Source organism: Cupressus sempervirens, chromosome 1 (genome assembly GCF_028749045.1).
Source record: "Cupressus sempervirens isolate cs-2001-9-10 chromosome 1, ASM2874904v1, whole genome shotgun sequence".
Taxonomy (NCBI): Eukaryota; Viridiplantae; Streptophyta; class Pinopsida; order Cupressales; family Cupressaceae; genus Cupressus; species Cupressus sempervirens.
The window spans coordinates 197,613,858-197,638,877 of NC_143118.1; the positions used below are offsets into that span (position 1 = coordinate 197,613,858).

The 25,020-nt window shown below is 38.5% G+C and overlaps 1 protein-coding gene across 4 annotated transcripts in view; it reads right to left on the reverse strand.

The window, feature by feature from the left end:
* Nucleotides 1-25,020, reverse strand: part of DWA1 (DWD (DDB1-binding WD40 protein) hypersensitive to ABA 1) — a 262,989-nt gene that overhangs the window by 55,472 nt on the left and 182,497 nt on the right. For all 4 annotated transcript variants that reach the window (XM_089820059.1, XM_089820040.1, XM_089820029.1 and 1 more), the window contains one exon: nt 15,634-15,750. In XM_089820059.1, the coding sequence (XP_089676185.1) occupies nt 15,634-15,750 (117 nt within the window). The remainder of the gene's footprint in view (nt 1-15,633; nt 15,751-25,020) is intronic.

Consider the following 25,020-nt stretch of genomic DNA (forward strand, 5'->3'; position numbering starts at 1 on the left):
ACAAATTTATCTTCTTCAATCTGATATTTAATTCAACTTCAGCACACATACACCCTTCTCTCTTATTTCTCTTCTACCTTAAGTTAGCATCTTAATTTTAATATGTATAAATCTGATTATCTATATATACAGTTCTCTCTCTTTTATAATCCACAATTCTTATTTTCAATACTTTCTCTTATTCTAAATTCTTTCTCTTCTTTATTTTATTTTTACTTCATCTCCATTTTTTTACTTCTCCTTTAATATCCAATAGCTGACTTCTTATTCACACTTTAATCATCACTCGTCTCTTATTACTCTACCCTGTTTCCTTTCCGCTTAATTCATCTTTTTAAAAATGATATATCATCCTTTTTATATCTTATAATTTGAATAGCTGTAACCTTTCAATTTAAATGAACATGCCCTTTCATTAAATGATATTATTCTCAATTTCATTATTTATTAATTAATTGCACAAGCCTTCAGCTTAATTATTTTCTTTCTAATTGTGCATCTGTCTTCTTTCTTTTCTTAACCCCAGTTCAATGCCTGCCTAGATTCAATATTATAATTGCTAACTGTTTATGTGGTTTATGTGGCTTTTAGTTGCAGGAGTGGTGTCAAAAGTAGAGTAGGAATGGTTCTTTTTCTGATGTTCCATATCCTCTGATCAAGGACCAATCTTTTAGTGTCACCTCCATTACATATCACTGCCGAATAGATACTATGTTCAATGTACACACAACTAATTAACCTTTAATCTTTTTTAATAGAAAATGATAATTTGACTCCATCATGGCATCATTGCTAACTCATAAAAAATGGAAAATCACGATGACTAATTTTGATCACTTCTGCATATATTTGCTACTATCAAATGAATCAATGACTTTTAATATTGCATTGCAGGCTTATTCATTTTGCATAGTTTTCTATCATCGATCCTTTGAACTCTCGGGCTCTCTATATTTTCTCACATTTCCGGCTGCCTTGCTTGATATGGATAATTACATTCCTTGTTGTCAACATATGGTTGTCATAAATCCTTATATATATCATTCTATCACTTTATTTGCTGATTATATGTCCGCTGTCAAGTATCCATTTAAATTATTTTTGGATATCTTTATACTATCCATCTTTGTCACTCTATGAAAACTCTTGACAACATCCTTTGTTTTGTTTGAAATATTTATTGCCATAGTTTCTTTCTATTGGCAGATGCTTATTTGAATACTTTGTTCTGTTCAAACATCTATGGTCTTCGTCTAATCTTTCAACCCAAACGTCATAAATTATAATACATCTAACTGTAATATATGGTCGCTGCTGCTCCGTTGTTTGCTTTTGATTTATGTCTTATATATATGTTACTGCACTGCCAATGTATACACTTTTATCACTGATGATGTTTTGTTTTTACTGAGTTGACTTTACTTTCTATGCACTCAAAATGGTTGTTGTTTACAATGAATCTCATGTCATTTTGTATGTCTAAATTGATTGGCTTGTGTGACCACCACTCTTGTCATGATATCTGGGCGTTTGTGATTCTGGAATGGTATTATTGTAACCTTTATAAGATTCATAAATTTTTATATGTGTTACACCATCTCCAAGTATGAACAGGACCAATTTATCCAACCATCTTTGCTTTGGTCTCAACATATACAGTTCTGCATTGTTCATCTGTAACAAGCTGTACATAGTATTCATTTTACTTTGTCAATTGTATGAATTGATACATCCATACCTTCTCGAGTTTATTCAGTCTTCATCTTGGAAGTCAGCCTTGCATTCTTGTAAGTGGTGTCAAGCCACTTCTTTAAGTATGTCACTGCCCTCAGTATACTTGTCCTCAAAACTGGTGTAAGTATGATGAACCTAACATATACTCAATACATCAATGTCTTCTCTTTTATATTTCTGTACATTAACCAAGTTAAATAATGCATTTCCAAAATGTATACACTTGTCCTATATCTTGATATTGCATGCTAAGTAGTATCTTAATGTATATATCCAAATCTGCATCATACTTGTACTTGACATCAACGACGATTTCTCATCAGATTTTGTAATAACCCCAATAGGTTATTACTTCTTCCAACAATAAAAATTTTTATACTTCAGTGGTTTGACATTTCGTCAAACACTTTGCCAACAACCATAAATGCGTGAAGATATAATATTTAAAACAATTCACCAAGTAAAATAGCTATAACAAATGCAATGAATAATAATGACAAATTTCAGGAAAGTGATTCAATTTATTTCTTCAATCTAGAAAGCATTTACAATGGGTATCGTACCAGGCCTAAAGATTTGAAATATGAATGCTGGAAGATAAACACTACTCCAGCTAGGCACGTGTGCTGGTTCTGATGAATTCAGAGCATAAATTAATGACTGGCCTGCAAACATAACCTCCAGTATTGATGCAGGTGACTGAGTAAACTGTACGTCCTCTTAATAAGCTGATGTATGACTGTAGATACTCCGATCTGCCAATATATGGTGATTCCTACCACCTGATGCATCCCATTCGGATAATCGTTGTTTCAAATAAAATTGCATGAGTTGATCAAAATAGAACCCGACTGTGATCAAATCGCGACTTGAGGGAGTGCCCGACTGAGTTTGTTGAGGGTCGGAGGATCTGTGAAAAATGGAGCCGATATGTATCCTTAAATATATTTCCGTCTCCTGTAATTTTGATCGAAATGCCCTGATGAACTCGTATCTTGAACCCTCGCTAATATATGATTCCGAAAGCCCTTCAATTCGATCTTCAGAGTTGACGCGTCTCAACTTGAATGTGAATCGATATTCATATATGTTGCATCAACGGCTGTTCTGGATTGGAAAGAAGATTGCCTGCCCTTTGTCTACTACAATCGCCTTACTAATTCGCGTGGCTGGTTATATTTCGTTCGGCCCGAAAATCCAATCTTTATGTGACACCAGTAATCATGCGACATTGGCAGATCAGGTGGCTCGTATTTATTAGCCGGAAGGAAGTCTCTGCTTGTGATTTCGTCCGCTGAATATAATTCCGCCTCCTTGTTTATCAGATTATTATATGATCCTAATAGTTTTCTGGCTCCCACTACGAATTTCCCAATCTTGCACTAACTCGAAGGATGGCGATTTATGCCTCTAAGTCTAGAATCTCCCACTTGGTATTAGATGCTTAAAATGAATGTTCTGAACCACCTAGGGTTAATATATAACCCCTTCAATGCAAAAGTTCCAATTCCGACTGAATGTGAAGTAATGAGTACAATTGTGAGTTCAACCCTTGTATGAGTTATCAGAAATTGCACTAAATGACCCCCGAATTTTGTTGACTAATCCTGCAAGAAGATGATGAACTCTAAACCCTTGCAAATAGCTTAAATCCTCAAAAATCAATTCTCAGAATGATCCTCCAAAATTGGCCTTATGTAATGTCCCCTCTTTAGTTCGACATGGCATTGATCATGGATTTGCCTATTCCAGACTCTCGTAGGCAAATGGTGTGGAAAGAGAGTCAATTCTGCGGATCAGATAGTCATATCTTGCTCTTGAAGAAGTGTTAAGAGGTTATATTTTATCATTATGTGATATTGGGGCCCACATGTTATAATTTAATTTGAGTTGCACTTTTTTATTTTATAAAATTACTTTATTATAAAAAGTGCATTATAATGAGAATTTATAAAGGATGTTTCTAGAAGTTCTAGCAACTTCTTAGAAAAGTGAATAAATAGAGGGCTGGGCCTCTCATTTGGACATGCTTGGATTGGAGAACTCTTCTACTTCTTCGTTGTGAAGACATTTGTGGACTTTGGATCTGCAAATTATTCGATCTTTGGGAACGAATCACTCCCTTGGATTGGCGACTTTGAGGGTGTGAAATATCACCTGAATTGTTGCATAATTGGAGTTGGTATTCAGCCATCTCATTGGAGCTTATTGAGAATTCGTTGTTAGGGTTTGTTTTTGGTTGGAATAAGGATTTCAGATTTGCCCTATCATTGGAGAAGCATTTGACAAGAGTTTGAAGACAGAATAAGTGCATTTTCAGAATTGGCAAAGCAGGGTTCGGAACCACATAATTGCTCATATCTCCTCAACCCCTTGGAGTTATTTTTTTATGGTTTTACAGGGTTACTACCTAACCCTAGGCGCCCATTTTCCTTGCATTTGGGGGTCCCAAAACCCTAATATTATTTTATTTCAGCAGCCGTACAGGTACGGCCTGGTACGGCCCTGCTAGTTTGGGCAGCAGCAGCAAATTAAGGACAGTTTGGGGGTGCGGTTGGAGGTCTTCATCAACGATCTGCAGCAAAACGTGGTGTTCTTCCATAGTTCTTCAAACCAGGTTCTTGCATTCTGAAATATATGTCAATTTTTGGGTAAATTTGCTGTCATACAGTCATTGTAATAATCAGTCCAGAATTGGTAATAAAATAATTTCAAAATTTATTGCATTGTAATTGAAATATAGTTCAATGGCTTTATATATATTGTAATTCTGTGATTATATTCTAAAAGTATCAAATCTGAAATTACCATATTCTGAATATTGTTACTGTTACACGCCAAGTGTTTGACAAAATTCCTAAGTTCAGTTTGAGGGTTTCTGTGGCCTTTATAGAGAGGGTCATTACACCTTAGGCCACAGATTTTGCCCTGATGAAATGACTGTGATGTCACCTCCAATCTGCAATAATTCAGATGATATTTCACACCCTCAAAATTGCGTACCAATTGAGAGTTTTCGTTCTCAATGGCCAATTGTGACAATTGCAGAAACCCTAGGCTCCACAATGCACATGTGATTGAATCACAATCTGATATCAAGAGAGAAATAAACAACTGATGATTAGAATGAAGGTCCGGGGTGCCTATTTATTCTTTTCTCTCCACTTTCTCCAGAAGCTTCTAGAACATTATTTTATTTTATCTATTAAGTGACTTTATAAAATATTTTTATAATTCAAGTCACTTTATTAAATTAATTAAATATAAAGTTACCTTTTTATATTTATTTATTTGATAACTTTATAAATAATTAACTTAATATCATTTATTTATTCAATTAAAATAATTAATTAGTCGTCCTCATAAAATATTCATTATTTTGGACAACCTAATTAATTAAATTAATTAAATCAAACTGCCTCCAAAAATGGGGACATGACAGATTTATCATTTGACCATAATTTTTTATGTTTATGAAAATAGCATATTAGGCTATTTCAAGACTATTTTTCATGTTACTTTATTAAAAACTATAGTTAGATATTAAATTTAATTATATAAGACACTTAAATGCACTTGAAGTGGGGTTTTTATTACTCATCGCATATATCAACATGCAAATCACTATGTGAAAACCCACTTCCAATAAAATATAAGACTCGGAATTAATTTAAGTGGACTTTTTCAATACAATAACATATTTTAATCTGTTAAGTGGGTTTTTAATATATATTTGCATATTTAAAACTTCTTAAATCAATGTAACTGGCAAATTCTAACCCATTTACATATGTTGTTGCATGTATGTAATTTTAATTTAATATATTAATGCATTAAAATGGAGTTTTTCTAACCCATTTCATATACATCTTTAAAATTATCACTTCATGGACATTTTAAATCAAATTACCTGTTTTAATAATATTTAAATGCATGTCCAAAGTGAGTTTTCACATAAACATATGTGGCGAAGTAGGACCCAATTGCATGAGTATTGGATATTAAAAACTCCACTTCTACCTGCACTAAGGTAAAGTGGCAATTTTTAGTCCAATTACATGTAAATGACTTTTGAAAAATTCATTTTTGATGACTTAAAAGTCCACTAAGGCAAAGTGGCGATTTTTGGCTCAAATTCATATCATCTATAAATGTAAATGAACTCCAAAAGTGTATTATGCACTAAGTCAATCACCAAAAGTAAAACTGGTGATTTTATGTACAAATGCATGTGTTATTAATGTTTACCACATAGATTAATTGATTAATGCACACAAACAATGAACAAGAACAGCAACAACAGTACTCCTTTATTCGCATATGCCAAGAGATTACATAACTGATGATAAGATAAGATGCTTTACAATGATCCTAGACGAGGTATAAATACTTCTCAACAAACCTTCCTGAAGGGATCCGTCGGCTAACTAATCTACCCATTGGCTACAAAATCCTTACCGACAACATGAACCCGTCGGCTACACAATCTTTACCGACGACAACACCCTGACAACTACACAATATTTACAGACGACATCATCCCCCCCAAAAGAAAAAGTTGTCTCCAGATGACAATTACAAAATATCCGAGACAAATTAACAAAGCAAAGTACATTAACTGACTACTACAACAAAATTGATTTGTTTCCCTCACACCACTTTCACATTTATTCTATGCCGTCACCAAACTGGTCTCCAACCCACAATGCATCTGTAGTCTCTGCTAACACAATATTGTCTCCTTAATCAAGTCGACCTTGATAGCCACCTGTGCTGCCAACTCTGGGTACACTGAGCCAAGTGTCATTGCACTGTCTTCAACTGGATGATCAACTCCTCCCGAGCTCTCTATACATCCATCAAGACAGCTTCACGTCCAAACCTACTCCAAGTGCCTCTGGTATACAGACAATCCATGCTTGCAGCAGCTCCAAGTAAAACAACTAGTCACACTTCCCACGACTAATAACCGCAACGACTGGGGGTCTAGGGGGCAACGCTGCCAAGACCAAATTAGCACTCCAAAATCCACACAAAACTGCATGGAACACACTATTTCTGTCATTTTCTTCTGATCCCACACTCTTCCTGGCAACCGCTGATGTTTTCCCTTTCTTTTGGCACCTACGTTACTCATTCAAAACTGCTTCAATCTGTCGTCGTTTTTTTTTTTGGCTCCTACCTAACTACTCTGTTGCTATTGCCTTCCCGTGGAGAACGAGTTTAGACGCCGAGCAATAACATCTCTCTCTTGCTACACCACTTGTCATAGATTCTATCTGCTACTTGGTAATGTCTCTTGAATGCCAAGGAGGCTAATGAGCGCTAGAAAAGGGAAGCCACGAATAGAAGAATGAAACTTCAACGAAAATAAACAAGTGTTGCAACCCATGGGATCACAATGCGACCGGCAGAAAGATAGATAACAATGCAACCCGTTGAACTAGGGAGCCATCCGCGGATAGAGAAGTATATAGCAAATAAAGGAAACCGCAGAAGAAAGAACACCACCGAGGGTGGAAGAAGATGCCTCCGAGGGAGAATGAAGACAACCCGCAATCACAATGCAACCTGCGGAAGAATCGCACCACAACATTCGTGGAAAAGAGTGTTGAGCGCCAGAGAAAAGGTTTGAAAACCACCATTATAAACAGACCATGGAAACTAAAAGGACACCCCAAAGAGGATCTTAGTCCACGGAAACAATTAAAGCTGACATCACAAAAAGTCAAACCACAACCAAAAACAGTCACCCACGGAGGAACCAAGTCCGCAGAAGGAGAGGGAGCCGTGGAGCTCAATCCGCGAAAGACAGGGAAAAGTCGCACTACGCCGTGGTTGAAAAAGTGAAGCCGCCAGTGAACAAGAAGAGCCCACAGACACCAAGATGCAATCCGCGGAGAATAGAAAGCCATTCGCACAACAAAAGTTTGTGGGAGATAGAGGCAGGCCACGAGGAACAAAAGACTTCCCGTAGAAAAGGTAACCACGAATCTGTCCGCGAAACAGTCCGTGGGACCCCTGTCCGAGCAGACTCTGCTCGCTCTTCGATCATCCTCTGGTTTCTTCTCTACTTTTCCATCAACCTTCATTGTCTTCAACTGTCCTTCTCCTTGTGTGATTTTCTTTACTTCTCCTCCTTTTACTTTGTTCGCTCGCTTTCTTTTCTTACTCTTCTTACGCTTGCCCTCGCTTTCTTCATTCTCAATTTTTTCTCTCCACCATTTCATTGATCTCCATTTTCTCTGAGAGCTCTTGCTTTCACTGTTTTCACAGTAACCTTGATCTCCATTTTCTCTGAGAGCTCTTGCTTTCACTGTTTTCACAGTAACTCCACTTTTTTCGAAGTTGACTCATCGGCCTCATCTCCCAAATTCATGGTTTGTAGTGTGGCTTCGTTGTATTTGATCGGTTCCCCCTCACTGAATGCATGGGCAGGTGTCTCATCCAGCAGTGCACCCCCCTCTTTCATTTCTCTGAATTCTCTTGGAAATTCATCTCTGTCATGGCCTTCCTCCATTGTCAGTACATTGCAACTCTAGAATAGTTTATAGTCCTCTATCTGCTAGTGGTAAAGACCGTTGACAGAATCCAAATCATCTTTTGTTGATCCTCCTACCAACCACAAGACTCCCTCCTGATCTAGTTCCATACGCTGCCTTCCTTATCTTCTTCAAAATCTGATGGTAGAGCTTCTTCTCCCACCATCTGGGTGTGCAAATCAATGACAAATTTCCTCCCTTTGCTTTCAAGTGATGAATTTTTTTCCTTCACTCGTGTTTAACTCTAGCTTGAATAAGCCATCCGCGGCCCAGAATGGCATCGTATCCTTTTCTCTTCAACGGGATCACGACAAAGTCAAGCACGAACGGCTATGTGCCAATTGTCACCGGTTGTGCTATCAGGACGCCAAGAGGTTTAATGTCGTGCTAGTCTGCTGTCAACAACTGGAATGTAGGTGGCCACAATGTCGGTTGTATTCATGCCGGACCCTCCGTCGACAATTGTGTCCGTCAGCACACTTCCGAGAATCCCCATCTTGACGACCGCCGGATGTCGTTCGGATGGGAGTGCTAGCAACATTGGGTCTTCTCCACCGGCGGAAATTTCCTTCCCTCTTCCTAGTTCTCCTGGTAACTTAGCAGCAAGCGCAATATTTGTGAGTGTCGATCGGAGCTGAGGCATTGTGATCAATAGATCATTGATTTTGACGGGTAACTCCGTTTGTAGTATCTGTCGTACAATGTTCTGTTCCGCGCAATTCCTTGGTGAGGTGCCCGCGATGTCCTTCAACTGAGCTATCTCTGCATGTGTTGCTTTCCCAATTTCCTTGCATACTTCCTCCAGCCTTGTAATGGGCCCTTGTAATGAGCTCTGATACCACTGTAATGGACACCCAGGAATGTCCAAAAGCTGAACCAAGGCTGAAATTATATTGATGCTGAGAATGTTGTAATCAATTACAAAGAGATGTATTCCAAAGGCCAAACCCTAAGGGAATGACGTCTAGAATGCTACAACAGAGAATGAACATCCTCTATTGCCAAAAAAGAGTGTGATTCACACATCCAAGCTCTTATCAAATGCAAGTCATAATCATCCAATACAATAATCCCATGCTCAACAATGAGACTTTCAGCCCTATTTATCCTTTTCTTCATCTTCTAGAAGGAACTAAAACATTAATTAATTGCAAGAGCTAGAAGCTTCCTCCTTCCAATAATTAATGCATTCTCTAGAAATCCCTCCCTAGCAATAATTAATTAAATCACGAGAGGCTTCCTTCCTTCCAATAATTAATACATACCCTAGAAACTATTAATACAAAGTCACCTTTTAATTTTAATTGAATGACTTTAATTTTCTTATCCTCCACTTAGACTTTGGAGAACGTGAAGGCTAAAACATGGGATCATTACAAATCCGCCCTCCTTGAAATTGCTTGTCCTCAAGCAATTAAGTAACATAATGAACTCCAACCTCCACCTGGATCCCAATTGAAGTAATATGTGATATCCATATTAAACAAACTACAAATGAATATCATTTAGACCAACCACATGTGCTGCAAGTTAGCTCCCAAAACTTGTGCTAATGCAGTATAAGTCTCGATGTCACCAGAAGGCGGCTCCATAGAAGATCTATGAAACCTCTTCCTCCCAACTGCTGCAACACAAAACTGAATCTTTGTAGATGGTGAAGACTGAGCCCAACTCCACTCAGGAGAGTGATCAATATCAACCTCAAACATCAAATTGTCATAAGACAATGTGGCATCCATGTTGAACATAGTACTATCGCAGAAGTGAACATCTACACTTTGTTGATCAATAGTATAATATGACTCTGTCACTATATCACTCACCTCATTAGCAATAATAGGTGTACTATCATCAAAGCACACATCTACAACTACATGCATACTGCAAAACTCCTTGTTGGATGGTTCAACGGACACAGAAGTGGCTGCTGATATGACAGTATCCTCGCATTCTCCTAATCCCATTATTGTTGCATCACCATCCTCTGACAAAGCTTCATATGTGGACTCCTGACTATCACCAATAGCATAGCCCAGTGGTGTCTCGATCCCATCTGAAGAATCAACTACCTTCTGCTCTGGAGCAACATACAAATCGTCAATGTTGATGCCCATCTTTCTAGCCATAAGTTGCAACATCATATCCATTCGCCTATTCTGCTCCTGTTGCATACGACGCCCCTTCTCTAATGTACCCAATAACTGTCTGAACATCACATCTTGATCTGGACTAATATACATCTTTATCCGGCTATCAATATGATCTCCACAGGATGGCAGGACTTATAGCTCTGATACCACTGTAATGGGCCCTTGTAATGAGCTCTGATACCACTGTAATGGACACCCAGGAATGTCCAAAAGCTGAACCAAGGCTGAAATTATATTGATGTTGAGAATGGTGTAATCAATTACAAAAAGATGTATTCCAAAGGCCAAACCCTAAGGGAATGACGTCTAGAATGTTACAACAGAGAATGAACGTCCTCTATTGCCAAAAAAGAGTCTGATTCACACATCTAAGCTCTAATCAAATGCAAGTCATAATCATCCGATACAATAATTCCATGCTCAATAATGAGACTTTCAGCCCTATTTATCCTTTTCTTCATCTTCTAGAAGGAACTAAAACATTAATTAATTGCAAGGGCTAGAAGCTTCCTCCTTCCAATAATTAATGCATTCTCTAGAAATCCCTCCCTAGCAATAATTAATTAAATCACGAGAGGCTTCCGTCCTTCCAATAATTAATACATACCCTAGAAACTATTAATACAAAGTCACCTTTTAATTTTAATTGAATGACTTTAATTTTCTTATCCTCCACTTAGACTTTGGAGAACGTGAAGGCTAAAACATGGGATCATTACAAGCCTCTTCTTTTCTTCCGCTGGGTCGGGGTATAGTTTTGCTTGTTTCCGCATGATCACCAGCACCTCCTCTTCGTCTGTTCCGACGGTGACCAGATTCACTCCAAACTTCGGGCACTTGGCATCTTCATGATTGCCGGGTCCGCACCATCTACATAATAATTTTGGTGTGTTTGTCGTTGTACAATCCCAAGCAAAGTGGCCTGACAAATTACATGCTTGGCATTACGTGATCGGCCGTCCATTCGCATCGTACTGAATTCAACTTCGGCTGCCATTGTTATTGTTATTGTTTGCATTGTTGTTGTTTTTCCCTCTGCTATTATTTCTGTACCCACCCGAAGTGGCACCATCAATGTTTGTGTTTTCGTTCCCTCCTGATGTGGAAGCTGCCTGTGTCAGGAGCACTTGTTGAGGTCCTCCGGTTTTCATATTGAAGGGACATTCTTTTGTGGAATGTCCCATGATCTAGTAGATGTCACAGAACTGGTTCTTTGGACAAGACCCTTTGGTGTGACCCTCTGTCTTACACTCTTTGTACCATTGTTCACTTCCCTTCGTTTCTTTCTGCATGTTCTTAAATTCCTTCATCATGCAAATGATGTCCTTCTGGACAGCTGAGACCTTTTTGATGCTGTTTTCCTCAACGCTGCTCTCTTCTTCTGAAGACGCATCGTCATCTGACTCGGAGGAGCTACTCTTCTTCTTCTTCTTTTTCGTCTTTTGTTCACTTTCTTTCGCAACTTTGGGTGAAGGCTTTCAATAAACCATCTTTTCTATAGCCCATCAGCCGGCTTATTCTCCATTTTATTGATCAAGTCCTTCAACTTCCTAGCGTAAACTCGGACTGTTTCATTCTTCCCCTGTTTTGTATTGTATATCTCTGCGACAATTTCGTTGTCGTCGCACAACAGTTGAAATTCGACAGTAAACTCCTTCTTAAGGTTGTCCCAAGTGGTTAAATTTTAGGGATCTACATCGGCGAACTAGTCGATTGCAACACCTCGTAGGGTTGCCAGAAATTGTTGGACCCATTCATTTGTATCAGTTATGCCATTTGCCCTCCAAATCATTTCGCATGTTTTACAGTGTCGGATTAGATCAGTTGTACCATCACCATCAAACTTCGGTAACTTTTCCTTTGGTCCTGCCATCACTACTGGGTTTTGTGCACAAGCATTGTTCGGTCCTGCAACACTGGGGCTGTTCACTCCCACACCAGTGGTCTGCACTCCCACACTGGTGGTCTCAACAACTGCGAACCTTAGTGAAGAAGGATCTTCTAAAGTTGTCCCTTCCGGAAGTGTATCCTGGACGAAGAGTTCACTCCACACTCATGCTCCCTCAGCACTCTGAGCCGTGCAAGTTGATACTCTTCCGTCTGGATTATCTTCCCTCAGCAAATACAAATTCAAAAACTCCTCCCTTGCTTCTCCCACCAACTCCACCCGCTGTCGAGTCTCCTCTAACAATTCCTCCGCACTTTTGTGTCCATCGCCAATCTTCTAAAACCTCCTCCTACGTTCGGCTTGTTGTGCCGGAATTAAATTTTTCTGCGCAGTACGGATTCCATCTTTTCCCTTGAATTTTGATCCTTGTTAAACTAATTTAGCATTAATCTTCATTCCTCCCAACTTCCACGTTCATGGGGGCAACAGTGCCAAATGTTTACCACATAGATTAATTGATTAATGCACACAGACAATGAACAAGAACAGCAACGGCAGTACTCCTTTAACCACATATGCCAAGAGATTACATAATTGATGATAAGATGCTTAACAATGATCCCAGACGGGGTATAAATACTTCCCGCCAAATCTTCTTGAAGGGGTCCGTCAGCTAACTAATCTACCTGTCGGCTACACAATCTTTGCCGACAACAACACCCTAACAGCTAAACAATATATACAAATGACAATTAATACATGTGCTTGCTCTTTGAAAATGTGTTTTCCTCCCTTCAAGCCATACTGGCGACTTTATGAGTCAAAGCATGTTTAAATCATATGCATGTGCCTTCTTAAAATGCGTAGAAAGGCAGCATTTGAACAGGTCTTAGTAAAATGGGGATTTTACTTATTCTTGCATGCTTTCAAACTTATGTGTTTGCCTTCTAAATTCGTGTTTACAAACAATAAAGACTCTTTTAGGGTAAAGTGGTGATTTTTGAAGGAGAAGCATATCATATTAAAATGTGTTTTGTATATCAAGAAATGTGTTTTAATTTCCAGTGTTTTTTTGAGAGGGTTTTCAGCACTAATTTCATGTGTTAAAGCTATCTAAAGCTGCGTACATGGATTAGCAACACATTGGCAATTGTTTTCCTTCAAAAATGTCACATTTTTTTTATCAAAATAGTAAAATTCTAAGCATTTTTGGGCATTTTTGAGAAATAGCAAATTTGGAAGCAAAAGCATGTTCTTCAACACATGCATTTCGCCAAAAACAGCCCATCTAGGGCACATTTTCAAACAAAAGCATTGCGTTTCTTGGTGATCCTTGGTTTCCAATCACTGCAAGAAGGCATTCAAGGTATGTATTTTATGTCCAGCTTGTTCGTCATCATTAACAAGCTAATAAATTTTCCCCGGACACCCATTTTCCAAGCCATTGCACATGGCATTGCTGAGTCAAAGTTTGTTGCAAGTTTAGGGCATCTTTATCTCTCTAACTTAACTGACTTGTCCAAATTTGAACCTTGACTATCCCTAAGGTTTGAATTTCGAAATCTATATAAGTCTTGTGATGATAAGCAAATCTTAATACAAAATCTCTTGGATTTATTTTCAGATTTGTCAAAGATTTGAAAAGAGTTGCTCTTTTGTGGTTGGTGAATATTAAACAAGAAGCCCAAGTAAACTAGCAACAAGAGAAAGAACAATAGTAGCAGGTAGAGCACAACAGGGAGACCATGTCAGCCGCCTAGGAGGCTGAAACACGAGCAAAGAACCCACAAACCAAGGGATAAGACAAAGAACAAGGAAGACAATGTAGAATGTATTTCGCTTTTTTGACATATTTAACAGTTATATAATTATAGTAAGACTATTGATTGACTACATAATTCTTAAATTCCGAATAGTGAGCATTAATACATCTTTGAATTATGAAGACAATTCGAATAGACTTTATTTCTAAACAAATTTAAAAACTTCTTTTGGTAATTCTGTATTTTTCATGTAGCTGATTTTCAAAAAGCCCCAAAGTCCAACTCAAAATTTAGGATTCCTGCTCTATGCTGAGTTCACTACTTCCCACTATACCCTGTATCGTGGCAATCTGCACATGAGAAAATAGAACTTTCCAAGAAAATATTTCTCGCTAACCAAATTTGGTGGAAAAAGAAGCTTCAAAACCCTGAAGATCGTCCTCAGAAAATCTTCCAAAGCCATATAGGAAGGATCCTTTGTGCTGGCCGTCCTTAAAACTGAATGCTAGCTCACATATCTTTGAACTGAACATCTTATATTTTTGGTTTTTCGCTGTGCAAGCTTTCTATGTAGCTATTGGTAAATTGACCTAACAGCTCTACATAATATGCTATTATTTTTATACTGTTTTACATCTAAATCAGCTTTGCCACTTATGGCAAAAAGATGTGAAAACACTTGCTCTGAGAAAGATATATTATTCTACATGACATTAGAGGACCAATTAAAATCAACATAACAAACTGCATGAAAAACAAAAGTACAGCATAGAACACCAAAATCATTAACTACATAAAGAAACTAAATAAAACTGAAAGCATTAGGGAAAAACATAACAAGTGAAATAGAAACAAGATTTCAAGTTCCTATTATCATGAACAAGGAATTAGTAAGCGTATATCAATTGAAACGGGCTGAACCAAAGAGGATGAATATCAACTATTAACAACAGAGGATCAAAATGAATAATCATTGTTGCTAAGAATTGTTGATATGCTATGATAGTCAAAATATTTATCTGTGCTTCAAAGAAGTATATCGTAGATTGAAATAACTATTAGCATATATTGTTATTAGATCACTACAAATATATGTCTGTCATTGTCGCTGAAACCGCCATTATCATTCTCTAGAGATGGGAAAACCCTAACCATTTAATAAACCAACAATATTATTGTCCTGTTGGAGAGCTTTAGAACAAGGCAATAATAAAACTGTAAGAACACTGATGCTCTGTTGGGCAGACTTTCTACTTTGTTCTTTGTGACAATTTAAAATGCCATTAGCATGCATTGAAATCAAACATTACTAATTCCAAATTCCTGGCTTTCTTCATGTTTGAGAAGCTTTGAATAAGTTTCCAATCTATGGTCTCACGTAAGTGAAAAAATGAGCTATATCTATCTTCAAATAATCTGGAAAATGCTAATAAGTTTTCTGAAGGCTTTCTACAGTTGTTATAGATCCTCATAAAGATTTGTACAAAATACAGACCAACAGGCACTTAGCATTTTATTTATAAATCTAATCATGAGTCAATATTGTAATGACTTACCCCTGAGGAATGTACCTCCACTGAATACACTGACGATGGTGCACAATTCACTTGGGAAAGAATTTTACCACCAAAACTGAAGCGAGAGAGCAGAGGTTGTGCTCCAACTGCAACTATCTAGGAGCATAGAAAGAAAATGTACCAGCCAATGTCAGCATTTACAGCCACAACCACCTATTAATGTCACATTTCCACAATTAACATTCACTGCGCAAGCAGATCAGCCATTTGGTTAATCATAACAAGATCTAAAGTAACAAGTTCCTATGAATTCTAATTGCTTGAAGTTCAAACCCATTATAAAATGGTTATCTTTGTCACACGGAGCAGATCATCTATTTATAGGAGTATTTCTACTTTCTAAAAACTTGTATAGTTATGCAACATAGATATAACAAAGTGTTTACAACAGAATAGAACTACCTACAATAAGGCATTCATAATCATTCTATGTTTCATGAAGACACATTCCCAGTGAAGTTACACACACTGCTATGATAGGAACCTTTTAGGGACATAGGGATGGATAAAAAAAATCCACGAGACCATCCCCTACAAAAAGATAGAAAAGAAACAGTTAAAAAAAGGCTGGAGTAACAATATTATATGTGCCTTGGTGCCTTGAGGAGTCATAACATTGTTTCACCTTGTAGTTTCCTGAGTAAGAGGGAGCCCAAATTAGTTCATCATGAACTGGTTGATAGATAAATTATAATGCCTTCCACCAGGATATTGGATAGCTGAACAGTGTAAGAGCCCCTGCGGATTCAAAGTCCATTGCTGCAGCTATCTGTTTTTGTGGTTTTGAGGATTTTATAGTTTTTCAGAGATAAGTAATTACGATGCAATGGAATTACAATAGCGATTTCAGAACATTGCATAGCTATCTTAATTCAATATTATTCCCTATGTGAATTATATTCATGAACTAATTAAGAGATCAACACTCGTTTCAATTTTCAAATAACCTGGAGCAAAATGGTGGCATCTCAGATAACATCAAATAATTGCAGCTATATAAAATTCAAATTTCGTTTTAAGTATGGCTGAGATATTGCAACGTCTGTACACTCTCATTTCAATTTTCAAATAACCTGGAGCAAAATGGTGGCATCCCAGATAACATGGAATTAGTGCCGCTATATGAAAAATCAAATTCCCTTTGAAGTATGACTGGGATACTGGAACGTCTGTACTCCAATGTCAAACTGATTCCCTCCCAGGCAATGATGTGCTTCCAGCTCCTAGCCACTGCCTAGAACTAATAGTGCCGCTTCAGTATGGAAACACAACATTCAATTGTGCTCAAATCCAGTTTAAATAGGGCTGCGATCACTGGAATACAATACACAGGCACTTTAGCAATTCCCAGAACTCACAATGAATCTTCTCATTCTCTAGAAATCTTGTTTGCAGCACATATTAGCACAAATCACTGTTAGATAAGATAATATTATTAATGCACAACAAGAAACCAATGAGGTCTAAGGGACTGAAAATAGTACTTCAGGGAAAATGCCAACAAGGGAAGCACCAAATGTTGTCTGCAGAAATAACAATAAAGCAGGGGAACAAGGCAGCAAGACAAGAAAGGAAAACTAAGTACTCCTCATAGACAAGAAGTAGTCCAGAACTGAAGGGTACGGTCCAGGGCAAGAAGGTGCCCTGGACTGACATCTTTGAGATCTGCTGAAAGTGGGGTGGTGATGCTAGTGTTGTTGGGTGTGTCATCTGCAAGGCCTCACAGATCTGATTTGAATCGAAGTAAGGAAGAGAGACCGCTTCATTCCCCGTGTAGGAGACTGCGGTAGGAAAAAGAAGGTGATGAGCTGACATGAGGTCGGTCTCAATGGGAACTGAAGTTGTAGAGAGTGATCAAAGCTGCAAAGTCTCCTGAAGATAAAGTGCAAGACACCGCTAGTCAGTGCACCTAAAAACTGATGAGAGGGACCCGCACTCCCTGAACAAGCAGTACCTCCCTCTGATCTCATAGTAGATAGAACAACGAAAGATGAAATGGGTCTCACACTCCACCTACCCAAGCGGCAGATCATGTCCTCCCCATCAAGCAAGTGATCAGTTTGAATACAAAGCCTATGAGAGCCCACCCTAAAAGATCCCAAAGAGATGTGAAGGGCATGAGTCTAGCAACGAGTGAGGTGCCAAGGGCGCATAATGACCCTGTCCTAAATATCAATGAAGTGCTCGTCATAGAAGGCCATCCTCGTGCAAAGCCTCCTCGAAGAGTTTCTCCAAGTCCTGATGATGTACAATTTGTAGATGTCCAATCTAACATGTGCGTCCAACTCCTGTTGTGGCAGATCGAGGTGACTGGGGGCGTCAAGCGAGAACTAGAAGGGAGGAAGGAAGGAAATACCAACTCAAAGTGAGTTCGGCATAGATAATTCCCAATCCTCAAGTTCGTGGTTGCAAACCCTCTTAAATCAATTTTTTGGTTCATAACTTCGCCAAAAATGCATGCAAATAGATAATGTATGTAATCTCATTCTCTTGCTTAAGTCGAGCTATCTTTCCAAACTCGAACCCCTAGCTTCACCATTACACCAGTGGCTCACAACTTGAGCTATGATACTCGTATGATTTGAATGATGCAATAATCTCTTATTTGCAAAGCTTGGGATTAAATTAATTTTAAAAAAACTCCCCTTCAACATTAAATATAAGCCAAAGTCATTTTGTTTTATAGCATTAAATAGCTCATGCCCAAACTTTTTATTATTAACTTTTAAGATGGATCATTCATTAAGTGGACTTAATTATTGATTAGAAAAATTATTAATTGCTTATGAATCCCTTCAATATGATAACTCCACTTCTAATGCACAATAACCCACACACCTATCCAAGGGCTTTGGCAAAAATAGCAACTGACTACAATTTGATTTTCTATAAATAGTAAGTTCATCATACCGCAGAGGAGTAATGATGACCTAACTAACGATAATAGAACAATGGAGACCCTCAAATCATCATATTAGCCCATAACGGTCACAATGATAGCCTAACAAAAAAAAATTCAACTCCTGCTAGAAAGGGGGCGTTACCATCAGCCCTCCCCAAGCAATCGCAATGTTGGATGTTGAAAAATATCCTCTGACTACCACATTGCATCCTCCAACAAGAAGTCCTTCAATTTTGATTTTACCCAAAACTCTCTAACGACCCGTCTCAAAAGATGTCTTTCTCTCATCTCAAGAATGGCCTCAACGATTAACTCTAACTTCCCCTCATCATCCAGGGGTGGTAAAATGATGCAGGAGCATCCAGTGGTGTAAGGGCAATCCTGTATCACCCAAAAAATATGCTTAGTGTTAATTTCTATTTAATGTGCTTTCATTTTTGTATACCCATTTAGGTCAAATAGAGATTCCAACTCTCATAGTTCCACTATTGGTTTTCTAGGTTAAAGCTTTTGAGCACCTTGGGATACATGCAAATGTAGAAAATAGGTTATTTTGTAATTGAGCCATAATTATGATGAGATGGAGGGTATAAGTTAGAGGGATGATTATACTTGTAATTTAAAGCACTCCAAAAAAAAAATCAGGTCAAAAGGCTTTACGGTTTGAAAGATATTGCAGTTTTAAGTTGTCTGAAGACCCCCTAAGAGCACTTCAAAGTCAGATTTAAGACACTAAACGGCCTCGTACGAGCCCAAAAAAGGGAGATGAGCAAAGCTTTTCCATAAGGCTATAGAGCGCTTGGAGAGCTTTCTGAAAATGTAAACGATTTGTCAATCGGAGTCTCAGATCAAAAGTTATGCCTCCCGAAAGATGGACTACCATTTCTAGATTCTTCTAATTTTACACCAACTCCTAACGAGTTTTCTAGAACCTTCTATTTTGGTAGTGAATGCCAAATGGCATATTCTAAAATGTATTCCCAATCCTAAACCTAATTGGGGGTTACTTAAGAACATTTCTGGCATTGTAAATGCAGTTTTTGGTGGAGTTTGGAAGAAGGTACTGGAGAAGGGTTTTTCTCCAGAATTTGATAACACTGTAAGCCCATAGGGCATGTCATAGAGTCTATTTTTGTTGTACTGAATGTAATAGCATATCACTTCTGATAATAATATTCCCCTATTCCTATTGTGTTCGTTTTGGTCTTGGATAGTGCCCTCATCAACTGGCATCAGAGCAGATTTTCCTAAGTGTGTAGATAGAGTACCGATTGTGAGGCAGTTTGCACCAGGACTATGTGGTTGTGGGTTTTGATACAGCAAGAAGATGCCTCTACAAAGGGAGCGTGGTGGAAGGGCTGGAGTTGTTCCTCCTGAGGTTAGAGCCCTCCAGAGCCAAGTTCAGGCATTGCAAGAGAAGATCCGTAGAGGGATGAATATTGCCATAGGCAACCGAAGTGACAAAGAAAATGAATAAGGAAATATTGTACAAGAAGGGGAAGGAGATGGAGAAGTCCTAAACCAGGCAAAGAGAAGCTTTTTAGGGCCATTGCCAAGCTAGGAAAAAGACATAAAATTGATGTCCACATGTTTTCACCCGGATGAGTTGATTGACTGGATCAATGAGCTAGAGGAATATTTTGAGTATGAGGACATTGGAGACCCTGATAAGGTTAAGTTCGCGAAGGCCAAAATGAAAGGCCATGCCAAAATTTGGTGGCAAGAGGTTCAGTTGGAAAGAAATAGAAGAAGAAAGGAGAAAATCACAAGATGGGATCGCATGGTGGACAAACTAAAGAAGCAATTCATTCCTGTTGATTACAAGCTTGATTTGTCTAAGAAGATGCACGGGTTAAAGCAAGTTGGAAAATCTGTCCAAGAATTCATAGAGAAATTTTACCGAGTCCTTATTAGGGCAGCGCATGCGGAAGCAAACAAGGAGGTGGTTACACGTTACCTTAATGGGTTAAGGCCTAGCATTCAGGAGTTAAGTTTGGTTAGAATTATTGACATTGAAGAGGCATACCAGTATGTCTTGCAAGTTGAGGACAAGCTAAACAAAAAGTTTCATGGAAGGCAAAGAGGGCATAGTCAAGGAGGAAGGGGTGATGGCAGGTCATTTAGAGGCCGAAATAAGAATTGGAAGAAAAATGAAGATGTGGGGTACTAGCCGAAACCAGAAAAACGAGGGTTTCAACCGCTCCCATGATCAAAACTTTGGAGATCAAAGAGGAAGAGGTAGAGGATGTGGACAAGGTTCAGGAAGACGAGGCTTCTGTGGTACCTGTTTTCATTGCAATGAAGAAGGTTATCATGCCTACGAATGCCACAACACCAAGGGCAGATAGGAGAGTTGATGGCCAAGCAAGGGTTGCTCATGTGGATGATGATGCACAGTCATTGCATTCAAAGAATGCAGAAAGATGAGAGGTTCTGGTTAATGAAAGGGTCTTGTTGAGTGGTGAGACTGAACCTCAAAAAAGGAGTTTGTTTCGTACTAGGTGCAAGTGTGAGGGTAAATGTTGTGATGTGATTGTAGATGGTGGGAACAGTGACAACTTGTTGTCAAAAGAAATGGTCTCAAAGCTAAAGCTCAAGAGGGAGAAACATCCCCATCCCTATCGGATTGCTTAGGTGTAGGATGACATAAGGTCCTAGTTAGTAGGCAATGTTTGGTAAAGTTTAAGATTGGGAGTTACCATGATGAGGCTCTGTGTGACATCATCCCAATGGATGTCTGCTATTTATTGTTGGGAAGGTCATGGCAGTTTGATAGGCATGCTATACATGATGGTCATGCAAATACATACTCTCTGACAAAGAATGGAGTTCACCACAAATTGAAGCCCTTGATAAAGTAGGGTGAAAAGGTATGCAGTAGTGCTAGGGTATGTCTTTTTGATGGAAGAGAATTTATGGATGGCATGAAGCATCAGCATATGTGATGCTTTAATTCCTAGAAAGGATAAGGAAGGTAGTAGTGAAGTTCCACTTGAAGTTTCAGGTCTACTAAGTGAGTATGGAGATGTCATTTGTGATAATGTGCCAGAAGGGCAGCCGCCAATAAGGTAAATCCATCATCAAATAGATTCAATCCCTAGAACTAGTTTGCCTAACAAGGCTGCTCATAAGATGACTCCTACTGAGACTGAGGAGCTAAACAGACAAGTTTAGGAGCTATTGAGGAAAGGTTTGATTCGAGAGAGCGTAAGTCCATGTGCAGTACCTGCAATGCTGGCACCAAAGAAGGATGGAGTGGAGAATGTGTACAGACTCTCAGGCTATGAATAAAATAACCATCAAGTACCAATTTCCTTTACCAAGGATGGATGATCTTATGGATTGCTTGAGTGGAGCTCGGTACTTCACAAAGATAAATCTCAAGAGTGGCTATCACTAGATACAGATACGAGAGGGAGATGAGTGGAAGACTGCATTCAAGACCACGGAGAGTCTATATGAGTGGTTAGTCATGCCCTTTGGACAGACTAATGCGACAAGAACCTTCATGCGACTTATGAATGAGGTACTAAAGAAATTTTTGGGAAAATTTGTTATTGTCTATCTGGATGATATTTTGATTTTCAGTTTATCTTTGCATGAACATTTATTGCACATTCGTAGTGTCCTTGAAAGGTTGAGGGAAGAGAAATTGTAGATGAATTTGAAGAAGTGTAGCTTTGTGAAAAGGAGTTAGTCTATTTGGGGTTTGTTGTATCAATTGAGGGTCTCAAAATGGACTCAGAGAAGGTGAAGGTCATCTTGGAATGGCCTACTCCAAGGTCTGCTACTGAAGTGAGTTCATTCCATGGTCTCGCTAGTTTTTACAGGAAATTCATTAGGAATTTTGGTAGTATATGTGCACCCCTAACTGAAACCATGAGGGGGGATAGAAAAGAGTTCAAGTGAACTACAGAAGCTATAAGGAGTTTTGAATTGTTGAAGAAGAAGGTGATAGAGCCACCTGTGTTGGCACTTCCTGATTTCAACAAAGTGTTACAAGTGGATTGCAATGCTAGTGGCGGTGTTATTGGGGCTATCTTGAGCCAAGAAGGTAAGCCTATTGCCTATTTTAATGAAAAATTAAATGATGCAAAGAAGTATTTTGTTTATGATTCTATGCAATAGTTCAGGCCTTAAAGAAATGGAGGCATTATTCGTTGCCAAAAAAATTTCTTTTGTATACCGATCACCAGGCATTGCAGTACCTAAATAGCCAAGGTAAATTGAATAAGAAACATTTGAAATGGGTAGAGTTCATGCAAAGCTATACATTTGTATTGAAACATAGAAGCGGAAGGTCTAATAGGGTTGCAGATGCATTGAGTAAGAGACAATTGTTGCTGACAATAATGCAGGTTGAAGTGGTAGGGTTTGATGAACTCAAGAAACTGTACCCTGAGGATCCTGACTTTGCAGAGGCTTGGAAGATTTGTAAAGAACCTATTACTCTAGCCAGGACCAGCTAGCTAGAATACATGATTCAGGATGGTATGTTGTTCAAGGGAAGACAATTGTGTATTCCAAGGAGTTCCATGAGGGAGAACTTGATCAAGGAGAAACCCATTGGAGGGATGGCAAGACACATTGTTCGAGATAAGACCATTGCTATTATTGTCACAGGATGTGAAGAAGTTTGTGCAGAGTTGTCAAATATGTCAAACGGCCAAAGGATTTAGTCACAATATTGGACTCTATCAGCCATTGCCTATTCCATCAAAGCCTTGAGAGGACATAAATATGGATTTTGTTCTTGGATTGCTGAGGACACAAAGGGGTAATGACTCAGTATTTGTGGTGGTTGATAGGTTCTCCAAGATGGCACATTTCATTCCATCCCACAAGACTCATGATGCAATGTATATTGCAAATTTATTGTTTAGAGAGGTTGTGAGGCTACATGGTCTCCCAAAAAGTATTGTTTTTGATAGAGATACTAAATTTGTTGGGTATTTCTGTATGACTTTGTGGAAGAAGTTGAAGACAAAATTGAAGTTCAATTCTACACATCATCTATAGACTAATGGACAAACAGAAGTAGTAAATAGAAGTTTGGGCAATTTGCTAAGGTGTTTTGTAGGAGATAAGCCCAAGGGATGGGATTTGATTCTACCACAAAAGCAGAATTTGCTTACAATAATTCTGTGAATAGGAGTATCGGTAGATCACCATTCCTAATTGTGTATAGGAGTAGTCCAAGGACTGCACCAGAGCTAAGGAAGATGGAGCAATGGGAGAGGGCAAGTGCTGAGGAAGAAGACTTTGTTGAACATGTCAAGAACCTACATGAGGAGATACATGCACTTATTATCAAGATGAACCTACAGTATAAGGCTAGAGCAGATCAAAAGAAGAGACATAAGGAGTTCCAAGTCGAGGATCTGGTTATGGCATACTTGAGGAAAGTACAATTTCCAATGGGTACCTACAACAAGCTGAAGATGAAGAAATTTGGCCCCTGCAAAATTTTGAAGACACGACTCAAGAAATGCATATGAGGTGGAGTTGCTAGATGGGATTCACATTTCTCCTATTTCCAATATTGCAAACTTAACAAAATATCATGATGATGGTATAGATGAGGAGTTGATGCTGGAGCCATGTCCAATTCCTACTTTTGAAAAGGAAGAGATTTGAGAAATTATGGATAGTCGTGCGGGCCGGAGGTTCAAAAATAAGCAGTATGAAGAATACCTGGTGAAGTGGAAAGGACGACCAGTAGAAGATTCAACTTGGATATTTGCAGCAAAGGTTGCCCATTTGGGTTTTCCTCTACCAGCTAGAAAGTGACAGGGTCACTTTTCAATCTACCCTAGGTGTCTAATGCAGGAGCATCCAGTGGTGTAAGGGCAACCTATATCACCCAAAAAAATGTTGTGTTAGTTTTTGTTCAATGTGTTTTCATTTCTAGATACCCATTTGGGTCAAATATAGATTCCAACTCTCATAGTTCCACTATTGGTTTTCTAGGTTAGAGTTTTTAAGCACCTTGGGGATACGTGCCAATGCAAAAAATGTTATTTTGTAATTGAGCCATTATTATGATAAGTTAGAGTGTGTAAGTTGGAGGGATTATTATACTTGTAATGTAAAGCACTCCAAAAAAAGAATCAGGTCAAAAGGCTTTATGGTTTGAAAGTTACATATACCATGTCATTAGCTTAAAACGAATGTGCAACTCTCCGCAAATCACTCAAGCCCCTTGTATTGTCCCAACTATCCTGTAGAAATTCACCGACACTAGGCACCATGTTGTCACTAAACAAAAACTCCAAGAAGCTTAGTGGATCATAACCATATAATACTCTAAAGGGAGAAATCTGGATAGACATATAGCGAGTGGAATTAGAACAGCACTCACAAATAAATCCACTTCACCCAGGCTCTTTGTTACCCTAACATAGTTCCGGAGGGCCTTCAAGCCATTTATTGACTATCTTTGTCCAATCATTTGTCAAAGGGTG